Here is a 17,306-nt window from a genome sequence, read left to right as displayed (position 1 = left end):
AATTTTGTCCAAAAAGCATCACTTTTCTCCTGTGTCTAATTTGTCAACAAAGTTTAAGAGCCGCAATGCTTTTATCCTCTCAACGATAAAATGTGAAGAAACAATAGATTTAATTCCCTATAGAATTAGAGCTATTGTGACAAGTTCGAGCAACTGGCACTTCGTCATTTCACAAAGGAGTGATTAGTGCCCATGATCAAATTCATTGAGCCCGAGCTTCATTGAAAACAGTTGGCATCTCGGTTTTTTTTTTGTCTGGACGATCTTTGTGCATTTCTTGGCAAAAATAACTATTACAAGATTTCTTTGAACAGGAGTGAAAGCAGGAAGCCTGACCAGGTTGACGTTATTCCAAGTGGTGCAAAAATAAACCCCAACACGAAACTATGAACAATGAGCACGCAATAAACAGACGAACATTATATTTCAAAAGTGTTTCGGGTAATTATATTTTTTCAATGTAATTTGAAAAATCGCGAGAGCAAAAGAAAGTGTGAAAACGGAGAAAAGAAAGCAAATGCAATGAATTAAAGGATGTTAAAAAAACAAATGTGAAAAATAGAACATGAAGATTTAAAGAACGGGATTTTAAAAATAGCGACCAAGCCGACATTATAAGTTTTGGGTAGTTGGACATCAAACATGTGGTGGGGGGGGGGGGGGAACACGTCCTTCCAAAAGTCAGTTAAGCGTAGAGGACACAAAATTGTCATACATGTACCTCCCTGCTCACCCCCACCCTCTCCCCCCCCCAACAAATGGAAGCTTTATTTCATTTGATTATTTACGAACGTTCTCTACTTGTCAAAACTATCAAAATTGTTAAGGATCTGCCTTATAGAAAATTCAAGCGCACTTCGTGTCGTGTTCTCGTGCTTGCGCCATTTACAAAGGCCAAATGAAATTTGATCTTAGTTATATAGCAATATAATGAGGCATATCTCTTAAAGTAGCTAAAAAGGCGGCAAGGCATTGTGGCCCCGGGTAAATCTAGGAGTTACACCAATAAGTGCCCACATGAGTATGGACTTGGTTTTATACCCCCCCCCCCCCGATTTTTAAGTCTATTTTTCTTTTAATTATGTTAACAATTTGCATAGATTTTGTATCCCCACGCCGATACAAAAGGTAAGTTAGAATCAAAGTTCTAATAATCCCGCCTTCTAACAAGGTATTCTGTTTGGATGCCTATTGACATTACCGTCCTAAAAATTATACCATAGAGCTATATATACTTTGTTGATTTCAACGTGCCCAGGATTTTATAGGTCTAATAAGTTTTGACCCCCCCCCCCCCGTTTACATGAAATCGCCGACCAATTTTTCAAAAGATTCTGGTGTTGGATGACTTTTAAAAGCATTAAAATATTATAAGAGGGCAAAAAAGTAGAGACTCCACAGGATGTTCCTTCTTATCCCCTTTTAAGATTAACTGATTAAGAAATACCTAACAAAGGTGCTGTTTAAGTCATTAAAGATCAAAGCGTCATTTTGCTTTCACCATATAATGCGCGGCGAGTTCTTTTCAAAGAAAGTATCCGACTTAGATTATATTGATTAATTATCATTGAAGGGTCATGGGCGTAGCGGACATAAATATTCTGCGAAAGATCCTGCTCTTTTCATTGCGCTTGAGCGTTTTTCATTAAATTGATTAATTGTGTATACATGTACGAGTATGAAAACAGTCATAATGAATTGCGAAGAAGCACTATTATACTCACCTGCTGCGACCAAATAATCCCATGATTATGTAAACATGAAATGAAATTACTTGAATACTTTTGCATAAAATATTATGGCATAAAATCACAAATTTTGTAATTTGAACCATCAAATTAATGGCAAGGTGAAATTATATCATTCTAAAACAGGAACAAGCGATTATCGTACATTGGTGGAAGAAATAGTTAATTTTTAAGCAGGGTTAATTAGATATATATGAATCTTTCCACTTTGAAACGTACTAGAAGTATTTTTTAGATAATTTATAAGACAGTTTATGGCTCAATATTTCGCACATTTACACCTTCATTTCGTGTCGGAGCAGAAATAAACAAACAAGCTATAATCGTACATTGCTGGAAAATACCGTAGATTATTGCAAAAGGCAGTCAGATGCTTTCCGCCTCATAACTATTTGGAAATCTACTACCCGTTTTATCTATTAACATTCCAAATATTTTGCTTCATTTCATGTCGGGTCGGATTCAAGAACAAGCTATCATCGTATTGTTCGAAGAATAGAATAGTTATTTTATTTCCGCATTAAATAATCTAGGACCCGTGTTATCTGTCAATATTCCAATATATTTTGTTTTATTAAATGTCTGGTCGAATTCAAGAGCAAGCGATTATCGTACATCGTTCAAAGAAATACGTAATTATTTCGCAAGTTTAATTATATGAATACGAATCTTTCCACCTACAAACGTACCAGAAATATTTCTAAACCATTTAAGACACTTTTAGCTCAACATTTCATTCTTTTATACCTTCATTTCGTGCCCGAGCGGAAACAAACACACATGCGATAATCGTACATTGTTGGAAAATACCATAAATTATTACGAAAGGTAATTAGATTCTTCCCGCCTTAAAACTTTTTAAAAGTATATTTAGAATAATCTAGGACCCGTGTTGTCTATCAATGTTCCATATTTTTTTTTTTTAAATGTCTGGTCGAATTCAAGAACAAGCGATCATTGGACATCGTTCAAAGACATGCACAATTATTTCGCAAGTTTAACTTTATGAATACGGATCTTTCCACCTCGAAACGTACCAGAAATATTTTCAAAACCATTTAAGACACCTTTTAGCTCAATATTTCGTTCTTTTATACCTTCATTTCGTGCCAGAGCGGAAAAAAAACACACAAACAATAATCGTACATTGTTGGAAAATACCATAGATTATTACGAAAGGTAATTAGATTCTTTCCGCCTTAAAACTATTTAAAAGTATATTTAGAATAATCTACGACCCGTGTTATCTATTAACATTCCATGTATTTTGTTTTATTAAATGTCTGGTCGAATTCAAGAACAAGCGATTATCGTACATTGTTCGAAGAAATACATAATTATTTCGCAAGTTTAATTGCATGAATACGAATCTTTCCACATTGAAACGTACCAGAAATATTTTAAAAAGTTTTTAAGACACTTGTTAGCTCAATATTTCATTCTTTTATACTTTCATTTCGTGCCAAAACGGACCCAAACAAACACGCAAGCGATAATTTTACATTGCTAGAAGATACTATGCCCTATTTCATGTCGGGTCGGATTAAGAACAAGTGATGGTCGTACTTTTTTGGAAGAAATTGATAATTATTACGCAAGGGAAATAATATATAACTCGTATCAATATGAATCTTTCCACCTCGAAACGTACAAGAAGTATTTTGCTAAAAATCTAAGACTCTTTTTAGCTCAATATTTCATAGTTTAATACCTCCATTTCGTGTCGGGCGGACAAGAAAAATCGCTGCATCGGTCGCGCACATTTCACCAACGGAAATAGAAAGAAGCACATCATTTGAGTACGAGTATTCGCTTGCAAGTTGGCCAAGTGCAAGCTGCGAGAAGCGGCGAGAAGCTGCAAGGATAAAACCTAGGATTGATGATTCCTGTTAATCTGCTTTAATCTGAGCAGCGCGCCGCCGCTAGCTGCGTCTAGCGGGGAGATACATCCTGTTCACTAATTACCGCAGCATGGGTGTGCTCGCGGGGTGCACGCTGCCAATACAATATGGATGCTTTCCCTAAGTAAGATCAACAATAGCAATCCATAGATAAAATTCATGGTTTATCAAGAATAAAAGATAGATTAATGAAAGTAGTTGCAGTAGACACTGATTTCATGAGAAAGTCTGTAAAACCATGGTCAATTGTCATTAACATCCTAAATCTAGCTCTGTTACTGCTACATAAGCTGAACTTTGTGAACTCATGAAATTGAAGCTGAAAGCAATCACACTGAAGATATCTAACACAGACAAGCACATGTTGAACAGTGTATTATTATTACTTGGGAAAAGACCTGTCATTTTGGTTAAAGGTCATGCTATTTCTCAGGAACTACACAATTTCCTCCAGGATCCTTTAGCACATATTTTCTATTCATACATAAATACACTTGGGTGGTCATTTCATTGGACTCATTTTTAAATCGTTACCACAACTGGCATTTATCTTTAAATCTGGGTTTATTTATTAGAATACCGGTAATTGGGATAACGAATGATTCTTACCCATTCTAGCAAGTAAAGATGAAATTGCCTGTGCGTCTGCTCCTACCATCAGATCAGTCAGCTGATTGGTCACAGGTAAACACATGGTATGCACTCGGATACGACGCTCACCTGTAGATAGACAGAAGAAGAGGAATCATTATAATTTGACGCTAAATACTATAAAACAAACAGAAATTACTGTAGTATTTCTACATTTTATGTTAGCAGTATTAAAAAGAAGTCTCTGAGTGTGCAAGGATAATGTAGTATGAATAACATAATTCAATTAGATTGACACTCTATATTTATTATGTTCTTATTCATTTTTTATAAGAGATATTGTGATTTTTTTTTTTTTTTTTTAAGCAACATGCATAATCACAGTGCACATAAGAAAATATTTACCTTTACTGCTTGTATAGAGTAGAGCAGCTTGAAAGCATGCTAATGATGAGCTGTTTAGGTTGTCTTCTATGGATACCTGCATGGCAAAGCCAGCATCGGGGTTGATGTTTGGCAATGAGAGCAGGTCCGTTGACCTCACAAAGAAGTTCCCATGGAACGTGTGTATACTCATCCCTGGTGAAATATATGAAGAAAGAAATCATTGACATTATTCATCTGAAATTACTACATTGTTAGAAGACAAAGTCCTATTTATTAACTAACATGTGAATTTTTTTTTTTTTTACCATAATCATCATGATCTTAATCATCACCACCACCACCACCACCACCATCATCATCATCATCATCATCACCATCATCATCATCATCATCATCATCATCATCATCATCATCATCATCATCATCATCATCACCATCATCATCATCATCACCACCATCATCCTCACCATCACCACCACCGCCACCACCATCAGCATCATCATCATCATCATCATCACCATCATCCTCACCACCACCGTGGCGCCACCACCACTAGCATCATCATCATTATCATCATCATCACCTTCATAATCATTACAATCACCATCATCTTCATCATCATCAATCAAAAATATTAAAATATCAAATGAAATATCAACAATAATGTTAGAATATTTTACCCTTGGTGCATCGTATCCTCATGACTGCTTCAAATCCAATCTTTCTCGTCAGGTATCTCTTGAGATCTGATTCTAATCTCTCAGCCTGGATGGGGTTCTGAACTGTGTGGAAAGCTGGGTAATAACTAAAGCTTCCTCCAGAGAATTTAGCAACACCAGCTGGCAGGAAAAATATAAGGAGGCTTTTAAAAAATATGATATCACAATGAATTACTACAAAAAGAGAAAGAAGAAATGCACGTTTAAATGAAAGTGTCATGAAAGTTGTTGGAATTGACAATCAGGGAATTCCACAAAATAATCAACTGTTTTCTACATCTGGTGGGTGTTTCATTAAGCTGTTTGTAAGATACGAATGACTTAACGCACGACTGGTGATCCTTTCTTGTGCTAAATGATATCCCTGTATGATTGATTTTATGACCTAAGAACATGTTCCAGTCGTGCGTAAAGTTGTGCGTAACTTTACGAACGGCTTTATGAAACACCCACCTGACCCCAACTTTTTTCCATTCTTACTTCACTTCAAGAACTACCCAAGACATGATACATTGTGAGAATTACACCTATTAATATGAAGCACAAAGTAATCTCATCACAGGAAGGTCCCAGGCACAGATGGTGGAATGTACCTAGTAAACGGAATTAAAAAAAAACCTCCAGTGCTTCTCAACCAATCAAATCCCAAGGATTTTACTCAAATTGTCAGTGTAGACAATTTAGACAGCATTTACAACTTTCATGCTTTGTATCCTCAGGCAAAAATCGCTATATAAAACACCAGCTATTAGTATTATTATGACTCGCCTGGATTAATTGTGAATAGATACAATATTGCCATAAGAAGTTATCTGCTGCCCCCTAAGGTGGCCACTCGTTATAAAAGGCACTGACTAAGAGCAAGGCTGGTATTCTGATAATTAGTTTTCCCATTTCTATCTTCATTATTTTAAATATCAGTAAATACTTGAAGGCTCTCTTGTGATTGGTTGACAAATGCAGAATTTTGAACATGAACCAGTATGCAAGACAAAAGTGCACCAACAACAATGCACCTCACTTCTGATCACTATGGCAATAAAAGCAAGATACAAGAATTTTCAGAATACTGGCCCCCGGTAAGCAGCTACCAGCAATGTGAGGAGGACTAGGTAATTCCAAAGCTTACCAAGGGTAGCAATGTCCATGTACTGAGCTCCTAGCAAGAACATATCGGCAGCGATCTGTTGACCAGAGAAATCTAAAGCCATCTTCTTGTAAAAGTCTGTAGCTGGACCAAGATTGGGCACACTCTGAAAGAGATGGGATAAAGAAAACGGGAAATTACTATCACAATCACAGAACATATCAAATACAAAAATGCTTTCAATAAAAGTATCTCATATGCCTTTGGGCATCAAACAGAGGGATGAGTATATGGTTAAATAAAAGGATTTGAGTTTAAGTTTGTGTTTTGAGTTAATTTTATTTAGTTAGGATGAGGGAATTTGCGAGTATCCAGAAGGAACAGACAGACAGGTGGCTGGGTGGATGTAACTATAAAGGAATTTGTGACCCCCCAAATCAAATAAGATCACTGTCATTCCCATATATGGGCCAAGTGTGACGTTGATCAAGCAAATGTTCAATTATAGAGAGAGAGTCAATTTCACAATTAAAATAACCTCTGCACCCTTCGTCCTAAGATACAATCCAATGATGCACACTCTAATACATGTGCCAAAATTGAGTTGCTCTCTCACATGATTCTTTACTTTTCATGTAAGTGCATGTAACCACCTCTATGACCTTTGACCCCAAATCCGCTCAGATCTAGGTGATCTAATATTCATACATGACCTGCAGAATTACGCCTGTCTCACCTTTGCCGTTGCCCTTTGGTTAGGGTCTTCCCTGGCTTTGAGTGCTCCTACTCCAACAGATGGTAATGTACACTGGAATATTGTCACTCGACCTCCAGTAGGATTCTAAAAATTAAACATAGATATACAATAAATAATGGATAGAAAGCTTAAAACCAGCCCTGAAGAATATTAGTTCAAACACTGGAATATTGTCAACCAACCTCCAGTAGGACTCTGAAAATTGACCATAGATATACAATAAATAATGGATGGAAAGCTTAAAACCAGCCCTGAAGAATATCAGTTCAAACACTGGAAGATTGTAACTCGGCTTCCATTAGGACTCTAAATATTAACCATAGATAATTAGTGAATAATGGATAGAAATCTATTAGGTTATGAGAGTGGAAGCTGAAGGATGATTGGTATACAAATGAGTGGAACTTGTATTTTATGGTCTAAATTCAATGAAATATCCATGTAAGACATCAATCAATATTCAGCTCACATTATCTGCTGATATTTTGCAAAATAATCAAATGATCCCATCAGCTGTCACAATCTAAGGAATGCTCCAGACATTTCTTAGGAAGCTCCCTGCTTAGAATGTGCAGAAGGATCGCACACATGCACAATTTATTTGCCTTTATTTGTTTTAAAAGGGCAATCAATTTTGTATGTTACTTTGTTAGGTTTCTCAGACTGGAAAAGACAAAAATATAATTATTAGAACACTACCAATCAAATGAATCTATTTTGAGGAATTTAAATGACTCACCATGAGTTTATGTGCAGCCTGCAGTGCTGGTCCAAGTGCTGTCTGGGTGTTCTTGTTACCGACGAACATGGCCGGCAGCTGGTTCAACAACTCACATACCAACTACAAATGATAAATAAACACATACAAATTGTGAAAATATTGAATAGTATGGATCTTTTACAACAACATACATGAATAACAGAAAAAAAATAAGCTAAAGTACACTCTTCACTGGTATAAATTGTATAAGCCTCTATTAGTCTTATATTTTGTCATGTATGTATTTTTGTGATATTATTTTTCATTAAGTTTTTCTGTATTTATTTATTTATTTTTTTTTTTTACAATTCAGAATATGATTAAAAACGATCTTGAAATAAAATACCATTATAATGGTCATGATTGTCAATATTCGGCACATGCTGAAAAATGACCTTGAAATAAAATACCATTATCATTGTCATCATTGTCAATATGGTGTTTATATCAACATATTTACTGATTATTTAGTGAAACAATTTTTATGAAAAGTTCTTACCTCTTTAGATTCTTGTATATTGACTAAGAGATCACTAGGACAAGGCAGAAATATATCTGTAAAAATGAACAAATATATGAAAAATATGAGTTGAGACAAGTATTAGGTGGCAATCCAGTAGAAATCAATTCATTTTTTTACAGAATGAAGAAAGAAAACAAATCCGGCCCAATGCTACATTTAATATTGTTAATGCATGAACAAATCATTTTTATGACTGAGATAACATTTATGTTTATTTGTGTCCAACTGATTGTACATATCAATCTTTTTAATTTCAAATGACTTGATTCAACATTTGACTGTATTTGAATGTGTTATATCTGTGATTATATTATACGTTAGCTACGGACCTGCCATGCATTCAGAATAGAAAAATGGACCCGGTGTATGTCACCATCATCTTTATCTTGAATTCAGAATACCGTATTTGCCGGCGTATAGGCCGCACTATTTTTTTATGAGAAAATGAAGCAAAGTCGGGGTGCGGCTTATACGTGACGATAGTCAAAAGCCGTGTCCCGCGAACGCTGAATACGTGGTCAAAACAACACGTATGCGTACGTATGGGACTACAGTGACGCTTTCATTGTATTGGTAGTTAAAACAGCGCGTTTATAGGATGAAATAGTAAAAAGCATGACTTATCTAAGAAAACATTTTCAGTACCGGTACGTGATAACTTACTTTTCAAATTAAATTCTATTTAGGTCTAAATTAGTTTCCATAAACGCAGCAGAGCTCAGAGACCGTGCCAGCGATCTGACTCTGTCTGGGACCGGCAATGGCATGTGTAATACGTTTGCAATGGCTATCGGGCCGGCGCGGGGCCGGGGTAATTGCCAATTGCAGGCAGCTTGTTCGCGGCGATCAAATTATTTCACGCTAACAAGATATACATGTATTGGTAGACTTTTGTTGACAAAAAGCTACCGTATGTAATTGTAATGAATGTCATTGTCAGGCTATTTTTTAAAATACTATTTATTTATGAAATTATGTGGAACATTGATTTAACATGTTTTCTTTTCTATCTCCCTTAATTGCAGGAGCCAGGAAGATTAGCAGCACCTCGCTCTACATTTTTAAAATTTATTTTTACATCGTCATCGATCGTAATGGAAAATAAAATGAAAATATTTACCTTTTGATCTTTTCTTTTGTTTTGCATCTCCAAGTCTCATCGGCCAATAAATAATAATAAAAACCTACCTTGCGATGTGTGCTGTGGTCTGCTGCGGGAAATGGCGGTAGTGGTGATGATTTATTAAATACATATAGGCCTAATGATTAAATTCAGTCTGACTTAAGTATGGTTGGTTGTGAATACAATATATATTTTTGGATGAATTATGTGATGATAATGGTGATAATAATGATATAAATATGATTGTGTCAATGAATTGCTATTTGAAAATGAGAATTAATAAGTTACAACATTGAGATGAGTGATTTAGATTATAATTGTTAGGCATTATGGATTATGATAATGACGACGAGGATGATAGAGCATGCATGTTTATGTTGACAATTTAGTAAATGATGATGCACGATTTGCGTGCGATAATTATGACACGATGTTTGCATGCAATTTAATATTCTATTGCAGGTGGAAAAATAGCGTAAGTATTTAAAAAAAATCATGCCGCCTTCAATATTTTCCCGCTCAGGAAGAGACCGAGGGAACATAACAAGGTATGTCATTTGAAATTGCTTTGTGCATGAATTAATAATTTGTGTTATAAACTAAATGCGCATAAACAAGTGGCAATGATGCACGTACCAGTTACAGGGTGGCGGGAGTAAATTTTAATATAAATGGGTACGCTTAAGCATTACGTAATACACCAGTCAGAAATAAATTAGTGCACAATAGGAGCTACAGCGCATCAGTTCCACCAAACAAAAGGGGATTAGTGCGTTACGTAATGCGCCGATCGAACACCAATTAGAGGACAATAGCAGAGCCAATCACTCTCAAAAGAAACAAAAAGAGATTAGTGTGTTACGTAATGCGCCGATCGAACACCAATTAGAGGACAATAGCAAAGCCAATCACTCTCAAAAGAAACAAAAAGGGATTAGTGCCTTACATGCACCTCGTTAATGACCACGGAGTGAGTTTAAGCCTATAAAATGGTTGTGAAATCAAGGCCTGTCATCATTCGTACCATCAGTTCCAGTGATTACAACAAGCTCCGTTATCAACTCGATCATCTGTTGCAGTGCATTCACCAAGCTCGACATCTTCGCCATCCATTCCAGATTCCAGCTACCGGTACTCCTGCTCAGCATCTCTTACTACCCTCGATCACCATGAGAAGTTCATACACCGCTTCATTCAAACTCGCTGTCTGCAGGTATGCAGAGGAGTTTGGCAACAGGGCTGCAGGCAGGAAATACGACGTAGATGAGAAGAACGTTCGTCGATGGCGCAACAGCAAGGAGAACTTGAAGGCCATGCCGAGTAAGAAGAGGGCGATGAGGAGCGGCAAAGCAAGGTGGCCAGAGGTAGAGGAGACCGTCTTCAGCTGGGTGCAGGAGAAGAGGGCAGAGGGTCATGCTGTGTCCACATTGGCTCTGCGCTTGAAGGCTAGGAAGATTGCCAACGAGCAAGGAGTTCATGACTTCATGGCTGGGACCTCATGGGCCTACCGTTTCATGAAGCGGCACAACCTGTCCATCCGACGAAGGACCCACATCGCCCAACGCCTACCCGAGGAGTCGGCAGAGAAGACGCAGCGGTTCCAGCAGTTCGTCATTAGGAAGCGACAGGAATACGATTATCCCCTCAATAGGATCGGCAACGCAGACCAGACGCCCCTGACGTTCGATGTGCCCAGCAGCTCCACCATCGCGCCGAAAGGGGTAAAGACCGTCAGCGTCACCACAACAGGGCACGAGAAGGATCGATTCACGGTTATGCTGAGCTGTACCGCCGACGGTGGGAAGTTGCCCCCATACGTCATTTTTAAGAGGAAGACAATTCCCAAGGGCGTCTACCCGCAAGGTGTCATCGTGAGGGCCCAGGTGAAGGGGTGGATGGACCAAGAGCTCACCGAGGATTGGCTGAAGGTCGTCTGGGGTCGTCGTGTCGGAGGGCTCACCAATCGTCGGAGCATGCTGGTATTAGATGCCTTCAGGTGCCACAACTCTGCCCCCACCAAGGCGTTGCTGAGGAAAACCAACACTGATCTCGTCATGATTCCAGGAGGAATGACTTCGCTTCTACAGCCTCTGGATGTGGGGGTCAACAAGCCCTTCAAAGTCGGCATGCGGCGATGCTGGGAGGCATGGATGATGGACGGAGAGAAGGAGTACACAAAGGGCGGTCGTGTGAAGAAGGTAGATCCTCCAACCATCTGCGGGTGGATCGACAAGGTCTGGCAGGAGCTTGATCCGGAGATCATCAGGCGGGCATTTCTCAAATGCTGCATCTCCAATTCTCTCGATGGAACGGAGGACGACGTTCTGTGGGAAGACGATGTCGGCGACGACTCAGAAGTAGACGGCGACAGCGACGGGGATCTGGCCTACCCAGACATGGATGATGAGCAGCTCCGGCAAGTGTTTGAGGACAGCTCAGACGAGGAAGATTTTTATGGCTTTTAGCCTGATAAACAAACGGTCTTTTTCAAGACCACAAACGGTCTTTTTCAAGACCACAAACCTCCAAGAAAGAATCAGTGTTCATCTTTATTTCACTTTGTCTTTACCTCTCTCTCAGTCTTTATTTCTCTCATATGACATCGCCGACTTCAATAAAAAAAACATTGAAACACCGCCCGTGTATTTATTCAACTTTATTTGTAAGAAAAGAAAAACAAAAAATATATCCGCCGCGCTTGTTTACCTTCTCAGCGCTTGTTTATCTCCGTCACGCTTGTTTACCTCCGCAGCGCTTGTTTATCTCCGCCACGCTATCTCCGTCACGCTTGTTTACCTCCGGGAAAGATGAAATAGTAAGTTAGAAGAATTACAGAATGCGTGTTTATTATTTCCCATTCTACGGCGATTGTTGAACAATTTTCCAACCAAGTTTTTTGTCCGACTTCGCCGGGAATTCTGTCATGTATTTTTTTTTTTCAAAGATGATTCGCAAAATCGGGGGTGCGGCTTATACGCCGCCGCGGCCTTTACGCCGGCAAATACGGTAGACATGATAACAACAACATATGATGCTGTCCTAATATCATACTATTCATGTAACCAGAGCGAGTTAGAATATCTGGGTTGTTTTAAATAATTGTAGGATTATTTAAAATATGTGGAAATAAAGTTGGAGGGTTTCCTGTCATGTCCATATCCAAGTGCATAGAGGTAAAAAACATTATATCTGAAGTTTTGATAAAGTAACTTTTTGCAAACTTAAAATAATAATTTATACATATTCTCAGACTCGCAGCTTTCCACCCCCCCCCCATGTAGCCTCTTTGTTACACAAAAAGGGAGACAATACAATTTCAAAGTTCAAAGGTATTCCTTTTTTACTTTCCTAATCCTAAATATAATTTTTTTCAAAACATAAGTTATGTTGCCAAAGCAGCGATCTGGAAAACTCACCATCAACATCTGAAACCACCATCATCTGCGGCCGTGTGGCGCCCTCTGGCAACGAGTAGAAGTGAAGCATGCTATCGTAGGTGAGGAAGCCGATCATTGTCCTCGCATCACCGGGCATCTTGTCTAAGTTATCAAGAATGGTTTGACAGACCACCGAGAGGTAACCAGACTCTACCGCACTGAATGACACATCCAGCAGGAAGAGATAGACAGCTGGCTGGGGCGGACGTAACTGGTTCAAAAAGAATTAACAATAAATGCCAGTTGGGGTTACAAACTAATTTATACAAGTTTGAACAACATCCATAAAGTAAGCTTCCAAGTTGTTGCATATGTACATGTATGTATAACAAATGTGTGCAAGATGATTTAGATGAAAAATGTGTAGTATAGACGATATAAGCATGGCATTCCGGCCACATGTCTGGTCTTTTCAAAGCAATAATACACTGTCCCACATCAGCCTATCTGTGTTGGCAATCTTAAGTGTATTTGCTTTTTGGCTTTACATTTTTTTTATTTCATAAAGATAGGTCTACGTAAATACACCTGGGTCCCATTAATTAAAAGTTACCATTATGATAACTCTGAATGTCAATGGCAACTTTCCTGAAATCCTTGATTTTGATTGGCTGTTGATCAACATTACCATGGTAGTTACCATTGGATGTCAAAGTTACTTTAATTGTAACTTTTATGCAACAGGACCCAGATCTTGATCTACGATGGCATGGTTACAATTAACCTCAGGTTAAAGACTTCTCATGAAAGCATTGTCTGCTGCAGCTTTATTAATAACGCTTTGAATTAAATATTTACATAATTCAAATAACTTTGTTCTCATGAACATCAATTCATAACTTAAACCTACCATGTACTCTGATGGTGCAATGAATTCAATTGTAGAGGACTTGATCTCCGGTCTCCGTTGGGGGTCTCCATACGTCTTGGTTACAGGGTCAAAGGTAAACTCTTCTGGTACTGAAAAGTAGACAAGACATATTTGATTTATTTAGTTATCAAATGAGCTGAAGATAGTAATGGTAGTGGTCATAGCTATAAGATACTAGGTATAAAACTGTTTAAAAGTAGTATCACATGGTCTTCATTCCATGAAAACATCCATTATACACTCCATCGAAGTAATATGATTTTTTAATAAAATAATCAAATTTCATTAATCAATGGTCACAGTCTATGAAATGCTCTGATGATTTCTGCTGAAAGCTGCTCGCATACAGAGATGCCAACCTAAAGGGATGGTTGTCAGGAATATTTACCATATTTGTCAGGAACAAATGGGAGTTTCTCAGGAACATCCCGCGAAGTAGCATCGTTTATACGCTCAACCACCCAATCGCCATTGACATTGTGCATGCATGAACCGCGGCTTGCACTCCGCACTTTGCTGTGTATTCAGCAGCAGCGCGCGGAGGCGCTTGCAATAGAAATCTCAGTAGAGAAACTCCCGTTGGTTTACCGTTGGCCACACACACGCTGCATGCACGATACATGTATACACAATACACGCATATACATGCACAATACACAATACACGCATATATACACATGCACAGCAAAGCAATACACAATACACATGTATTGTAGTTGTTTTTTCCGTAACCTTTTTATTGTTGCCGTAATACCGTAATTGGAGGAATAAAATCGGAACAAATACGGCGAATCCGTAACGGTTGGCATCTCTGCGCATATAACGTGCACATGGATCTCCCACTTATTTGCAGACACTGAAATCTCATTGGTTTTTCACATAAGTGAATTTGTCCAAAACCCATGTACCAGACATGTTTATGACTTTATTTTACATATTTCAGCCATTTGTGAACCAATATTGCTTACAAAATGTTCCATGTATTTGTAATTTACAATATACCATATGTATATATTTACATTTAAATTGATTCTGGAATACCGTGTTCTTCTTAAATTGCACAATTAAAAAAAAATATTTTGTGGAAAACAGTTAACTTAGCTTTAGCCGATATTTTATGGGAATTTAGATGGTAACTGATATACGGGTAGAAACAAGTGATTTTTTTTGCATCTCTTGTTTAGGTGATACTTACAATCATTAACTCTGAAGCAGAGGTTACACCTCCATCTCCTCTGATCAATGAAGGCTACAAAAGGATTGATGTACGTCCGACACGACCGACACCGTACTATTACACTTGATTGGATAACAGGCAGATGCTATAAGACAAAAAAAGAGGAGCATTCAGGAATTGATAGGTGTGAAATCTTTCAGTAATTAACAACAGGGATTTTTTAAAAGAGAGAATAGAGAATTAAGCAATCAACATTACATATCATATTCTGTAAAAATATAAAAGCACTCTAATTCCATTTTGCATCCACTTCATCCCATATTGTTAACAACAGGTTAATTTCATAGCATAATAGCTACTCATAGATAAAGTATATGAATATTAACCCATAGTTTAACAACTTGACTAGACTGCGCACCACATCACAAGAAGTGTCCTCGTATCTGCAGTACCTTGCGTTTGACATTCATAGACATGTATTGTCTATCTGAAGCATTGTAACATGCTGTTCATACCACCACTATGGAAATACATGTAGCACATGATCAAAATCTCTCTCTCAGACTATGGCTGACAACTGCACCGATAAGTTGATTTTTTGTAGTGTGTGTAAGTGGGGGTGCACACATTTCTGTTGGATACTGTAAATGGGGTGGTTTGTTTCGCAGCAGGTGCGATATCTGAAGCCAGCCTTTCCAGATTATCATGTTATCAATGGAATACAGTGATGGGGTACTTACCGATAGATCTCTGAACGGATGGATGATTAAACCTAGAGGCAGTCGAGACTTCTGAAGCAGCGATTGAGATTCTGGTATTGCATTCAACGTTGACCGGAAAACACTGCAAATAAAATACCGTAAACGCAGAAAATAATATTTCAATTTCATTTCAATACAAATCAAGTTAACACTTAAATGACAAAATTTATAGTAAAGACGGAAATTGACATATCAAGTTTGTTCCATATTTATGAAGATATAAAAATGGTCCACTGCAAAGGATTGCTCTTATAAATTCCTCATACTGAAAATATAACAAATCAGAGCTGAAACTGTTGAACAGACAATATGGGTATAGCCCCATACTAACTTATCTGTGTGCTGTAAATGTTACCTTTGGAAGAATAATTTTTTTAATCATTTGCTGATTCTATTGACAAAATCACAAAAGGATCTTATCACTGATAATCTCCACATTTCATCACAGACACTGAGAAGGATGCTAGTGCATTCACAGTGGAATTCCAATGTAAGATGCAGAACAGACTTTTAGTAAGGTGCCTGAACATTATCAGACTTACTCTGGGCTAACTTGAATCCTCTGATAATCAGGATGTAGTTTTGGTTTAGGAGGCTGGAATTCCTTTGGTGGAACAATGTGCCTCTCCTGCAATAAGTTTATTGGTCTGGTCTCTTGAAGACGAATGTTGTTCATTCCAGCATTGATGTCATTCATCGTTGTCTGTTGAAAAAAGTATATTCATATACAGAAAAGTCTTTAAGCAAATTACAGGTGAATTAAAAATAATCAAAACTTAGGTTTTGTAGATCAAATTATCTGAAAGCTAAAAACATATGAAGAAAAATTATTTCAAAAAGACAACAAAAAATAAATTCATCACCTTAATGCCACCCCCTGTCCAAAAAACCCAAACATCAAAATGACAATGATGGGGCAGTCATATTTATTTATACAAATATTTGTAGTAGTATACAAAAAATGTGTTCCTTTCATCAGTTCTAAATCAAATGTATGATATTTACTTTTTATATCATACAAATTAAAATGAAAAAAAAAAAAAAAGAATCTCAAATAATCTTGCCTTATACAAAATTAAGAGCTTTACTTATTCTTAAACCATTTATCTAGAACATTTAGTCAAATAATGCATTTTTTTATTATCAAAAGTGTATTGCATACAAAATAACATCAGAAATAGAAGAATGACAGAATGAAAATAAATTTAAAAAAAAATAACCTATGCATACATCAGACATAACAAAAACTGCTAAACGCTTTGCAATATTTGCAATCACAACAAATATAACTGAATGATACTTAATCAAAACAAGGAAACTGATAATATCAATCAAATAACACTAAGAACACTCCACAGATATCTTCTAGAGGGTTAGTCAGTGAGGAAGCATACACATCAACACATTTATACCATGGGACAAGGCAGAATGATAAACTGAATTAGTATATGAAGGCAAATATGA

At 37.4% G+C, this 17,306-nt stretch overlaps 1 protein-coding gene across 2 annotated transcripts in view; it reads right to left on the bottom strand.

Moving 5' to 3' along the window:
• Positions 1-17,306, bottom strand: part of LOC129281941 (protein transport protein Sec24A-like) — a 55,372-nt gene that overhangs the window by 14,586 nt on the left and 23,480 nt on the right. For both annotated transcript variants that reach the window (XM_064112925.1, XM_064112924.1), the window contains exons 6-17: positions 16,385-16,545; positions 15,822-15,924; positions 15,100-15,226; positions 13,884-13,993; positions 13,013-13,244; positions 8,450-8,505; positions 7,930-8,031; positions 7,170-7,274; positions 6,476-6,599; positions 5,308-5,466; positions 4,646-4,819; positions 4,259-4,369 (exon numbers count right to left, since the gene is read on the bottom strand). In XM_064112925.1, coding sequence (XP_063968995.1) covers positions 4,259-4,369; positions 4,646-4,819; positions 5,308-5,466; positions 6,476-6,599; positions 7,170-7,274; positions 7,930-8,031; positions 8,450-8,505; positions 13,013-13,244; positions 13,884-13,993; positions 15,100-15,226; positions 15,822-15,924; positions 16,385-16,545 — 1,564 coding nt within the window. The remainder of the gene's footprint in view (positions 1-4,258; positions 4,370-4,645; positions 4,820-5,307; positions 5,467-6,475; positions 6,600-7,169; positions 7,275-7,929; positions 8,032-8,449; positions 8,506-13,012; positions 13,245-13,883; positions 13,994-15,099; positions 15,227-15,821; positions 15,925-16,384; positions 16,546-17,306) is intronic.

The sequence above is a fragment of the Lytechinus pictus genome, chromosome 18, assembly GCF_037042905.1.
Source record: "Lytechinus pictus isolate F3 Inbred chromosome 18, Lp3.0, whole genome shotgun sequence".
NCBI lineage: Eukaryota > Metazoa > Echinodermata > Echinoidea > Temnopleuroida > Toxopneustidae > Lytechinus > Lytechinus pictus.
This window is presented reverse-complemented; position numbering and strand designations above follow the sequence as displayed.